This window comes from Haplochromis burtoni, unplaced genomic scaffold (assembly GCF_018398535.1).
Source record: "Haplochromis burtoni strain Fernald_Lab_line unplaced genomic scaffold, NCSU_Asbu1 Contig_145, whole genome shotgun sequence".
Classification (NCBI taxonomy): Eukaryota; Metazoa; Chordata; class Actinopteri; order Cichliformes; family Cichlidae; genus Haplochromis; species Haplochromis burtoni.
In genome coordinates this window covers 343,033-355,235 of record NW_024582506.1, presented here as the reverse complement: position 1 = coordinate 355,235, position 12,203 = coordinate 343,033, and the positions used below count along the sequence as shown (strand labels likewise).

General features: G+C 37.4%; 1 protein-coding gene across 3 annotated transcripts in view; it reads right to left on the bottom strand.

Annotated features, from left to right (window-relative positions):
- Window positions 1–10,858, bottom strand: part of ticrr (TopBP1-interacting, checkpoint, and replication regulator) — a 16,242-nt gene extending 5,384 nt beyond the window's left edge. For 2 of the 3 annotated variants that reach the window (XM_014336576.2, XM_014336577.2), the window contains exons 1-19: window positions 9,810–10,858; window positions 8,427–8,664; window positions 7,879–8,111; window positions 6,949–7,183; window positions 6,435–6,573; window positions 6,146–6,270; window positions 5,759–5,962; window positions 4,878–5,023; window positions 4,517–4,617; window positions 4,305–4,398; window positions 3,879–3,961; window positions 3,301–3,531; window positions 2,999–3,086; window positions 2,128–2,200; window positions 1,664–1,795; window positions 1,448–1,538; window positions 1,283–1,341; window positions 619–893; window positions 4–483 (exon numbers count right to left, since the gene is read on the bottom strand). In XM_014336576.2, the coding sequence (XP_014192062.1) occupies window positions 4–483; window positions 619–893; window positions 1,283–1,341; window positions 1,448–1,538; window positions 1,664–1,795; window positions 2,128–2,200; window positions 2,999–3,086; window positions 3,301–3,531; window positions 3,879–3,961; window positions 4,305–4,398; window positions 4,517–4,617; window positions 4,878–5,023; window positions 5,759–5,962; window positions 6,146–6,270; window positions 6,435–6,573; window positions 6,949–7,183; window positions 7,879–8,111; window positions 8,427–8,664; window positions 9,810–10,484 (3,702 nt within the window). In that variant the 5' untranslated portion in view covers window positions 10,485–10,858. The remainder of the gene's footprint in view (window positions 1–3; window positions 484–618; window positions 894–1,282; window positions 1,342–1,447; window positions 1,539–1,663; window positions 1,796–2,127; window positions 2,201–2,998; window positions 3,087–3,300; window positions 3,532–3,878; window positions 3,962–4,304; window positions 4,399–4,516; window positions 4,618–4,877; window positions 5,024–5,758; window positions 5,963–6,145; window positions 6,271–6,434; window positions 6,574–6,948; window positions 7,184–7,878; window positions 8,112–8,426; window positions 8,665–9,809) is intronic. The other variant, XM_014336575.2, reaches the window with a different exon arrangement.
- Between the last annotated feature and the right edge of the window lie 1,345 nt (window positions 10,859–12,203).

Here is a 12,203-nt window from a genome sequence, read left to right as displayed (position 1 = left end):
CACCAGTCTCAGAGAACTGTGAGATGTAATACTCGGTGACTGTGGCACTTTAAAATTAGCACTCTTCTCCACTATCCTACATTTCTGTGGAGAGGGAGACCACGTGACACTCTTCCTGGGAGTCCTGGAAATTGGGCTGTGGATCAGATGTAAATCAGTAGAGGTGCATCCTTCAATCAAAGCCTTGACTGGAGTCCTGAGAATACCCTTCAGAGGGCTCCTTATGGGGTTTTGCTTTGTAGGTGTCTCTGGAACAAAAGGCTTTTTGGCTGGAGATCTGAAAGGAGTGCCCCTCAGAGACATACCAAGTCCACTAGTGCTAGCTACCTCAGGACTCTCTGCAAGTGACAAAACATGTGTACTGGTGGAAGGTGGGGTCTTGGGGGATTTAGGGGTCTGAGGAGTCCTAGGTGTTTTTGGAGTCGTGTTTGCAATACTGGCCCTCCCTCGTTTGTTGGGTGATTTTGCGGTTTTGTCTGGAGTCTAAAAAGATCAAAAATACGTTTTAGAATTTGCTCTCAGATCACATGAACACACTTGAAAAAAGCTGATCTTTAGTAATCATCTCAAATTGCAGCACATTAGGATGACACACTGATTATTAAATTGAGAAGTTACCTCAAAGACGCTTGAGTCTGTGGATAACCGTGACCTGCTGGGCCTGGTTGCACCTGACTGGTTAGAATGACTGGGAGACTCAGCAGCTCCAAAAAGAAGACGCATGGGAGACCGAACTGTTTTTACATTAACCCCACATATTTTGCCATCACTCAGACTAAGCTGGGATGCAGAGAAAGCCTGGTCCAGGTTGCGGGAACGAGGCTGAGAACTTGAATAGAAAGTGCTTGAGTGTCTCCGAGCGAACTTCTTTATTCTTGGGCTCCTTCTTAGATCTAACACAGAACCAAAGGACAAAGATGTATTGAGTTTATGGTCTATATGGAAAGTGTGAGTTGTGTAAAATTACAATCTTACGAAAATATCCAAAGCAGCAAAACGATACAAAACAGACTGTCTAATTGATACACACAAAATTATTGTGCATCTTTGAAGTTATTTCTGTTAAATTAAATATTCAAATATATATGTAAATATTTTTTACTCAGATTTCCTGCTGTCTTTAATCAAGAAAAGAACCAGGTATAAAGAAAAAGCACAAGGTGAAATTGTATATATAAAACTGACTTAGTTTACATACATATACAATTATAAATCATGCATTTGTGTAAATGTTATTTAAGTAGAAAAACAAAACAACAACAACTTGGTATTAGCAAAATACCTTCTGAAGGTTTCACTGGTGATTCTTCCACAATGCACTCCTCAGTTAGGACAGGTTTTCTTCACAAAAAATAAATAACCTGAGTTACTACGTACTTCAGGTCTGATTAAATTTAAAATAAAGGTGTGGCAAATAAAAATATTAATTGCATTAACAGAAACATACCTTCCAATTTTCTGCCTGTGTAGTAGACGACTAGACACTTGCTTGTGGAGGGGAGTCTCACACACTTTTTTGGTAAGAAGCCTGTGCCTCTCTGAACACAAAAAATTATTTGGAAAACATTAAAGTAGTTTAAAAATAGGAATAACTGTGACAGGAAGTCATGGACAATTATTACATTACGTATTTAAATTAATCTATAACAGTGCATTCTTCTACCTTCAGGTTCATGGGATCGCTTGCGTTTCACTCCTTCCACAGCAGACACAGAGCGGCTCCTTTGTAGCTTGGCTTTCTTTGAAGGGGAAACAATCTCTTGGTTGAAGAGGTTTCTTCTAACCTTGGTCACCTCTGAGAATTAGCACAATCTAGGTGTTTAACACTCATCTCTTTTTTTTAATGTCAAGAGGTATTAGAGTGTGCATGAAACAATACATGTAACCAGGCTAATTTACACCAAGGAGCCCTGCTCTCAAAAACTGATCTAGATTTAACACTGTCTGTGGAGCTGGATTTAAGAAATAAGTGCATAAAATTAAAGTTTTTAGAACATGTTTAATACCATATTGTGTCTGTACTCAATGTGATGCCACTGGGTTGGTTAACATGTGATCTGGAAATAGTTTTGAGGGTGGAATAGGCAAGTTATACGTGATCAAGAAAGATGTAACAAAAGGACATACCTTGTGTTTCCTGTTTTGCGGGATGTGATTCCTCAACCGGTTTATCCAAAGTTACACGACCCTTTGATTTCGACTAAAAAAAAAGAAAAAAAAAAGAAGCAGAAATCAGGTGGATGAGATAAAGAAAATTTTGAGCAAATTACACCACCATTGTTTATAGTGGGTGGCTATCTTCACCAAAAATACAGTTTAACAAATCAGACAGTCCAAGTAACATCTACAACATTTCTCTCAATGGCCATAAGGCTGGGTGATAAAATGATAAAGATAGTTTTCCTCAATTGAAATACAAGACGTGGTCAATATAAAGTGGAGAGAACTCGACACGAAACACGACAATCCAGTGACTTAAACAGCAGTGCGCCAAACCATTCATGTGGCTAGAATGCAATTAATCATGTTGGGTTGGTGGACAAAGCATAGGTGGAAACAGCAGCACATGTGCTTGGGGTACTGCAGCTAAAAACAGCTGTACATTAGGAGTGTGAGCGAGATAAAAGAATAACTGACAACAAAAAACCCTAATGAAAACTCGACCATGAGCGAACATGACACCCAAAAGGACATACCATAATGCTCAAAAGATGAGGACTTTGTTCAAGAAAAGGCTCAGATTAATTCAGCAGTGTGAATTTTTTTTTTTTAAATTTTGGCTATTTAAAGCCCAACAAAGAAGCAGAGCAGCACACACTGCTAACTGCATGAAAAGCATGTTTCCACAAAGGCATGGATTAAAATGAATCAAAAAATTATTGGGATTTTTTTCTATTTCAGACAGGCCAACTCTGCAATTAGAGAGGTTCAGACAGTTGGTTCAGAAAGTTGATCAAGGTTTTATATTAAGTAGAGACAGCAGAAGTGTTTATCTTACAGCTCTTGTAGCCTTTTTGGGGATCTCTATTTGCCGAAGACTCTGTGATGATTCTGTCATGCTGCGATGGCGAGTCAGCATCCCACTCCTAACAAACAAACAAACAAAAACAAAACCCCCATTACATTCTGTGCATACTTCTGGGCACTTTAAAAATACTTGATTATGATTCCAGTCCAGTGAAATGAAAACAAAATATTTCACTCAAATGCCACTTCTTATTGTAGCATCTAAGATTATTTGTAATTCAAAGTCCTCCCAGATTGTCTATAATAGAAGAGTCTTTTAAACGTCCTCCTCACCTCTTTTTGTTGCCTGAGCGGTTCCGCAGGTCCTGTAGTCCATCTTTGTCATCTGAAACCAGGCACTGTGCAGACAGGGGAAGTGAAGAGGCTGAAGAAGAAATGCTGTCCTTGGCTACAGAGTCATCACTGAAGAAGTCTGGAGGCAAGACTGCCAGCAAAACTTCAGGGAGCTGTGTGCCCAGACTGTGGTAGATTTCTGCAAGCACTCTGGGGATTGCGGTCAGGAACCTGCCACAATCCAAAAACACTATTGTTAGATTCTTACAACTGCAAGTGAGAAACTGGCTCATTTGAAATCATACAAAAAACAAACAAATCCCAAAACAAAACATGTTTTGTGTGATGCAGTAAGCCGACCTTGGCTTAGCTTTTTTTGCGTAAAAGTATAATCATTAAATATGCCTACAAAATTACAGAAATTCAATTTATCTGAGGCACTTTTATTTGTGACTTTATTCTTGACTTGAACAAAAGTTATTAATGCTGCTTTGTCTTTCAGCAGGAAAAATAGTTGTATTGCTTATTCTTATTTTCTTTTGAAAATACAATAAAAAAAATTATTTCTGAAGCCTTACCCTGGCATGACCTCATCTTGAAGGAACCTCGTTAGGAAAACTGGGTCTCTGGTCAGGGAGATTATTCGAAGCATTTCAGCCACCTGAAGCACAGGGATTGTATTTTACATGAATTAAAGTTAAATTTCACTCAATTTGAAGTGACTGACAAAAAGTGTATCAAAAGACAGAACATTTCAATATAACTGGAAATACTGTTTTATATTCAGATTACTGCCACAATTAATGGCACATACTGTGCTAGTCCAACAGCTCGAACAATAGTCACCTTTAACTAAAGAGCTTTTTTTAAAATCATCATGATGGTAGAAGGTATTGCTCTGCTTGAAAAAAAATCATATACATTGTAGTCACAGCCTTTTCCATGTTTGTATTAATTACAAAGGAGACCTCACTGCATAAAAGTCTAAGCCATGATCATCTTACCTCCTCTGCCATCTGATCAACATCCAGTGAGTCTGACTGCTCTGTGGAGAAAAGTCTGCACAGCTCCAGCCTTAGCACCACTTGCAGCTGGCACCTAGAATAAACAGCTTGTGTTACTGACAGCTAAATATTATTGACTTGAACAGAAACTTTATTATTCAGACAGATGGAGACACAGGTTGTCCCCAAGGTAAAACTTGGAAACCACTCACTCCCTGACTTTACTATCAACATCAGCAGCCGTTCCATAGAGTTGTCTGATTGACTTGCTGGTCTTGAGGAGATGCTGTTGAACAAGGAAGGAGGTCTTTGCCTAAAAAGAAAACATAGAACTTAATAATCACAGTTCAGATCCCCCACTGGCCTAGTTTATGCATTATATTTCCATGATATTTCAAAGATTCTTCCATCTTCTAACAGCATTTTGCATTCTTCGACCTAAAGTGAACATCTTGCATATTGTAATGAAGTTTTCATCAGGTGATTTAACCAAAAGATAGCATTTATTTTACTGAAATCAAAATGTAAGTTTTTCTGTATCTATTATTCATTTAGAAGCATCGTCTGTCTCACCTCCCAATCTGATTCTGCTGCAAGGAAGGCCTTTACAGAAGAAACAAGCTGCTGAACACCCATAAAGACAGACTCCTCTCTCTCTGCCATAAACTTCTCATAACTGGACTTCAGATGGGACAGCAGTTCTGACTCACTTTTAAAACCTAGGAGAAGGGAGAAGATACATTACTTGACTATTTGAAGTAAGAAAAAAATCATCATAAAGTGTTTCATAATAAGACTAAAAAGAAAAATGAAAAATCGGTCCAAATTAAAAGCCAAAAATCAGTTCTTAAGTCATTACGGAGGGAGTTAAAAAATTTAGGAACTCCAATCTCAAAAGCACAATCTCTTCATCTGGTAAAGATATAAGAACTTTTCATTTGTGCATATTTAATCTATTGGTGCACTAGGAGCAAAGTGGGATTCAGTGTCTCCCTCAAGGACAAAGATACTTATTATAAGATGACTTATTTTCCTGAAATGAAGCAAATACTACAAGCAGTATTGGGCCTTGGATGAGGAAAACCAGTGATCAGACATAATCAAGAAACACTCACTAAAAAGTTCTGTCTCAGAGAGCTCCAATATACAGTGACCTACAGTTTAAAAAACTACTGAGATCTAATAGTCTCAATAAAAAATATTATCGCATCACCCGGAAAATGATGCTAGCTTAGGTTTTATCTTAAAAATAAAAGAGAAACAGTATTTTCATAACAGGCTGCACAAAGCTTTGTAACACAAGCAAGTAGGTAGTAAAGTAAGTAGTTCAACTGACATTTTGGGAAATGTATACATTTTCTTTCTTGCAGAGACAATTTCATACAACAAACTCAATAAAAGTGAACATTGGAGTCGAAGAGTATAGTAAGGTTTAACAGAAAAGGTGCACGTACTGATCACATTTGCTACTCCAGGTTTGTTCCTGTCACTTGACCGTCTCTTCCCTGTTCTGTCTGCTTCCCTACCCTCAGTTCCAAGCTGCTCAGACTCAGCCTGGTTCTTTTGGGCTTTTACATTCAAGCGTGCCACATTTAGCATCTGCAAGGAACGACTCATGGTCTTCATCTTCTGTTTCACTGGTGTGCGGTGGGCGCCACCTATAGATATCGACAAGAAATTATTTAGGGAAAAAAAAAAAAATCTGACGTTCATGACTATGTATGAGAAAAACATTAAAATGATATTAGTGTTTTGGATAATCTTAAAATTTGAGTTTTATGATTATCCACAGTTTGTGATCTTCACAAAAAAAAGGGAAAAAAATTAAGATATTCGCTTACATTTCTTTCCCCTCTTTTCTGAGTCCTGGGATGATTGGTATATTTCAGCCAGACCACTAACGAGTTCCTGCTGCAGTGCAGGTAAGTTCTCATCTTCTCTCTCCTCCGGTACTGCATGTAGCAACCTGTTCAACAGTGTGAGGAGGACATTATAACCAAAGGCTTATAGGCTTTTTATTATTCTATGTTGAAATATTATACAAAAGCTACACTATTTAATAACTTGATACATAGATAAGCTTTTCAAAAGCGCTATAACAGAAAATATGAGATTTTTGAGTTCTTGTACCTCATGGACTCCATTAAATGAGAGCTCACTCCAGAATAGTCTGACTGAGAGAACCAAGTCTCCAACATGTTTGGTGCTGGTGGACTGTGGCTGAATTCCTGCTGAGCCCACTCAGGAATGGGATTCTCCTTTAACTGGTCTTAGAAATAAACAATCACAACAATGTCAACAACCTAAAAATGCAGATACTGAAAATAACATTTCCAATATTTGACAGATAAGATAAACAAGATTAAAATTAGATTGATATAGAACTTGATTTTGATCTTTTCTTAAAAATATTATTAGTTTAAAAGTATTAAGATTGTCAATTGTACACCCATTAACCCATAATGATGAAATTAATGGATTGTGGATTTACTTTCTTTTTGCATTTATTAATACATTTACAGACAGTTTCAAAAATATATATTTAAAAGATATTTTACAGTTAAAACATCATGTAATACTCTCTTGAAAAAACACTAAATAAATGAGTGGACATGATATCAAACAGCCTTGATCCTATTCCTACCATTAACACCATCACCATCCTGCTTCATGATGTCATACACTACTCCCAGAACACTGTTCACAATGTCTGGAAGGTCAGCAGAGGTTTCAGACAAGGCAGGGGTAATGACTTCAGTGGTCAGTCGCTGGTTAGACTGCGCAATTACAGGCTGGAGAATGGAGAGCAGAGCTGTAGAGTATGATAGTGGAGAGAGCACAGCCGAGCACAGAAGCCCATTGTCATTCACCTCAGCAAGCTGGGGTAACAAGAAGACCGAGAGAGAAAAACAAAAAAGAAGAAGAAAATAAGCAGATCAATAAATGCATACAGTACAGTATAGAGTATAAGACAGTACAAGATGAAGTTTCAGCTTTTTACAATTGCACATGGACAACATTTTCAATAACAACAATTCTAAGCTTTCTGATCACCTTCTGATCAGGTTTATCATGTGGCAACCTCAATGAAAAACATATGTCTTTTGGAAATCAGACACATTCTACCTGCATAGTGAAATGCAGTGGGCAACAGTAGATCTTAAGGGAACTTATTGGCAGCTTAATATTACCTGGTTATTTATTGTGACCAAGTACATATATTTTGTATTAATTCATTAAACAAAGCATAGGTTCGGGTCCTTTTATACACATACATGTGTTCACAAGCAGGTCAGCATGCAAAGTCTTGCTACAGCCACAAAAACAATCTCATTCTGTGGAAACCACAGATTTAGCAATGCAAAAATGACAGTCCAAACCTATCCATCTAAACCAACCTTTACTCAAAAGCTCTGAAAGGCTGAATCTGGATTATAGTGTTGGTGTTTTCATCTGCACAACTTTACACAATCAGAATCAGCACGGCCAAAAAAACAAAAACAAAAAAAAACTGAGAATTTTTTTTTTTTTTTACAAATTGTGTAAAACAGAACCATTGTGTTTCGAGTCTCACCACGTGCAGAGCATGAGTAGATAGATCCATTAAGAGATGCTGGAATGCACCAGCTCCCTGGTCACCACTACTGGAACCATGAATCACCCACGACTCTGTGGAGGTCTGCATCAGTGATGAAGCATCCCAGCCTTTCAGAACTTCTTTTAAGGACATTTTGACAGATTCTGGGAGAAGCTTCTGTCTTCGAGTCACTGGCTCCATCATGACACCACAGCTCTGTGTCACTTCACCTGGTTTAGTGAAAAATATCACAAGTGAATTTTTGCAGGCTATTCTCAGCTTTGAAATTAAGCATGTTAAAGATAAACTCCTTTTAGCTCACATCAGTTGCCACATTATTTACTGCATGTTAATACGCCGTTAAAATAATTGATTGCTTGTTTTGCCGTAAGAATTGCAACTACTTTTCCATCGTCTGGATGTAGATATGCTTACACCCAATGTTTAATTCAAGCACAAAAACATTGTGCTTCTGCACAGAGGGATATTTGGTAATAATCATGAATGCTTTTAGTTTGTTGAAGAGATCTCCTCTGGCTACTAACCTTGCTGCCACTGCAGGACACCTCCTATAACAGGAAAAGCCAGGCGGTAGTGTTGTTCAGAAGACAACAGGTATCCAATGCTGGACTTGAATGCAAAAGACTCCCTCATGAATCCTGAGTTGGGCTGTTGAGCGCTACAAAGGTTCAGCAGTGCAACCACAGGGATTATTCTGCCATCCATCTGAGCTAGGACCTCAGACAGCTTGTCACAGCCAAAATAGTCCTCACACCTCATAACCTGCAATAACACACATAGTTACAGACAGGTGTCAAAGCAGATGTTCAATTAATGAATAATTAAGCCCGATAAACAATTTAATACTCACACTGCATCCTAAGCATAAACTTTTTTCATTCCCATCCATGTCATGTGCTCATATGCATTAGTCAATGAAGTTGTGGTCACAGCACTTAAGCATCGGACTAACTTTACAGAATAGGAGTGAGTAGAAACAGAATAACTAATCTCAAAACCACTAACATCACAACAAACAAAGCTGTTTCTGTGGAGTTTGGATCACAATCTGTCTAAAGGTGCAGTGATGGCATTTTCCATGATGGAAAAAAAAATGTCTATGTGTGATAAGTTCACTCAGAAAAAGATATATATATAAAAAGAGAAAAGACAGAAGAGGAAGATGAGACATTATTTTAAAATAGAAGAACTGCTAACCAAGTAATATTTGATCAGCTGAAAATGTAAATCTCATGGGCTATGTTATAACTCAAATAGTTGTTTTGTTAAATCAGACATTGGAGGTGTGCAAAATTATGTAAGTGAGTGAATTGGTGTTGTGAATATCCTTGTGTGGGTATAATTTTTTTATGAAAATTCTAGGGACTTTAGTACATGCTAAACCAGTCAGTTTGCAGTACTGTGCTACACTTTACAGTAATGTACTACATTAGACTGGTGAAGAGCAGACACTACTAGGTTAGATCCATGGTATTAATCATCAGTTTAAATTTAGGTTGATGATAGTTAAGATAATTGAACATTTATGCTAGCTTTATGTATGTTGATTAATTGATTATATATTCTGTAGTTCAAAATACTTCGTAAAATTGCATTTTCTACTACATAAATTGTTTGCAAGGGATCTTTTTGTAGAATTATTATCAAGTAGATTGTTTTCTGGTCTCAAAAGTACTACTAACATAAAATCATATAGTCTGCACTATGAGCCCTGAAATTTATTGTTAGTATGTCTAACTTGTAGATTATAACATTTACATTATTGTTATTAAACTTGAGGTATGACATCTGTATACTCAAAACATTGTCACTTTGCTGGTAGCAGTGTATTAACTGTGGCAACTATTGTCAGATGTGGATACTGGACAGTGGTTTGGTTATGCTCTTTTGAACACTACTGTACTCACCTGGACGTGTGATCTACAGTCAATCCAGTGGAGGACAACTTGTCTCTGAACCAGCATATCCTGAAGTCCTTTGGCTATAACGTGGTCTGTCACATCTGTAGGAAGGCTATTGTCTCTCAAAGACAGGTAGTCCACGAGCTGCGCCCTTGAAAGTGGACACTGCGAGACAATAAACACCACATTCCTCTCGTTAGTTAAAATGTCATCTTCATGAGACACACTGGGTCTTCCTCCACGACTCGACTTCCTGGGCCTTAAGGACAGTTTAGTAGGAGACGTGATGTCTGGTCTGTCCCACTGGAAGTCCAATAGGGTTTCTTTAAGTGCATTTTGAACCGAAACCGAGTGATTTGATCGTTGTTTCTGTTGAGATGGGCACGCTTTCTCCTTCACATCAAATTTGGCTTCAAACTCTTGCTCAAAGTCCTCAAATATTTTGTGCCGAAGCTCCTTGAAATCAGATACTCTTGATATGAGACTGGCGTTGCGGGCAGTCTTGGAGTCAAAGAACTTGTAACCCCATCGCACTTTCTCAAATCCATATTTGTAGCCGAAATGTAAGAGAATGTTTAATATTCCTCGTTTCACGAAATGACCCCTGACATCCATTTGATCGCCCGAATCGTGATCTCCATAATCCACATCGATAACAAAAACCAAATTATGTAAAGCCATACCGTGAACTGCAGACGCAGAGTGCCCACAGATCCCCAAATTCAGCGATAGGCAGTATTAATCAAATGTAATAAATGCAGACGTCAACGACCTTAACTAAAGGAAGTTGACGTTAACTACCATTATGTTTCTGTGCTAACCTCATTCCGCTAGCTAACTATGATAACGCTTGCTGAAACGACTCACATAAGTAAAAGTCAGCTTCAGTATGCCATACAAGTTTATCGCTCGGATAAGGCATAAAAGCAACACACTTATCGTATTTACAGGTTTTTAAAAGTGCTTAAAGTATCAATATAGTGTAACCAGCAAACCCAAACTCCATATTCGCCATTTTCTCGTAGCCCCTTAACCGTTCGCGCTCCTTGAATGAAACGCCTCCCCTGAATTTTGATTGGTTAAGCCTACGACAACACAATTGTCATTGGTCCAAAGTGAAGCTTAAAACGCGTCAAAAGTCTCATTTAACTATTCATTGGTCAATATTTTCGACACTCACATCTGAACTGTACTTCATGAAGTGTGACGCAAGAAAAGGCAGGAATAAATGATTGACAGGCGACGCTTGTATTTAACTTTTAAACCTGCTCCTGCTAACGCGTCACAAATCTCCAAGGATGCATCAGGGAAATTCAATACTTGAACTGGCTCTCTATAAACACAGGCACAGTGCAAACGTTAACAGCTCTGTCTTTCTATCAAAACTGTTGTATACAGACACGAAGTTCAACCGAAGCATACCAACAATGTAGCTTGCCATCACCAGTGTGTGAATGGGTGCGTGAATGGGTGGATGACTGAATGTGTAAAGCGCTTTGGGGTCCTAGTAAAGCGCTATACAAATACAGGCCATTTACCATGTGCTTTCATACACATACATCTACTACTACTACTAATAATAATAATCACATGAATAATCACATAAAACTCATCCACATATGACTGTTACAACCCATCATATCTACAACAAGAACAAATCAAGAAAAGTTAATCAAACTAACCCGTTATCATTATCATTATGATCGTATTTGCATTATGATCATTACGATCATACAATCAAACTTAATTCATATATTGCCAAAAAGGACTCCAGGACTCTTCATATTGACATTTACAGTTAGCCTAATATTGAATGCTCTTAATATGAATAACTAAAACAAAAATAATGCAATCCTTTCCTACATGTTGGATGTAATAGAAGGTTTTAAAAAAGTTTTTGAGAAGAATTCCCAAGAATAGAATTTTAAATTTCTTCATTACAAATAATTTATTTAAAACTGTCAGTTTATTATTCAAATGCTAAATTCCATTGTATTCTGGATTATAATTACAATGTAACAGGACTATGGCAGGAAATCAGAATGTCATGGTAACCAGTGTTGCTTATATTGTAAACTGAATCAGCCACTACTACAAAGTAGTCAGTAGATGTAAAGATACCAAATGTAATACACAGCAGAGTAATTAGGTAAGATACACTTTTTCTGCGATTTTACACATTTATTTCTTATAATTTAAGAGATGTGCTAAAATTGCATTTCTTTTTCCTTTTTAAGCAATTTTCTCTGGTTTTTTTTTGCTCTCTTTTTTAAGGAAAAAGAGAGCAAGAGTTGGCCTGGTAATGCTATCTATCTATCTATCTATCTATCTATCTATCTATCTATCTATCTATCTATCTATCTATCTATCTATCTATCTATCTATCTATCTATCTATCTA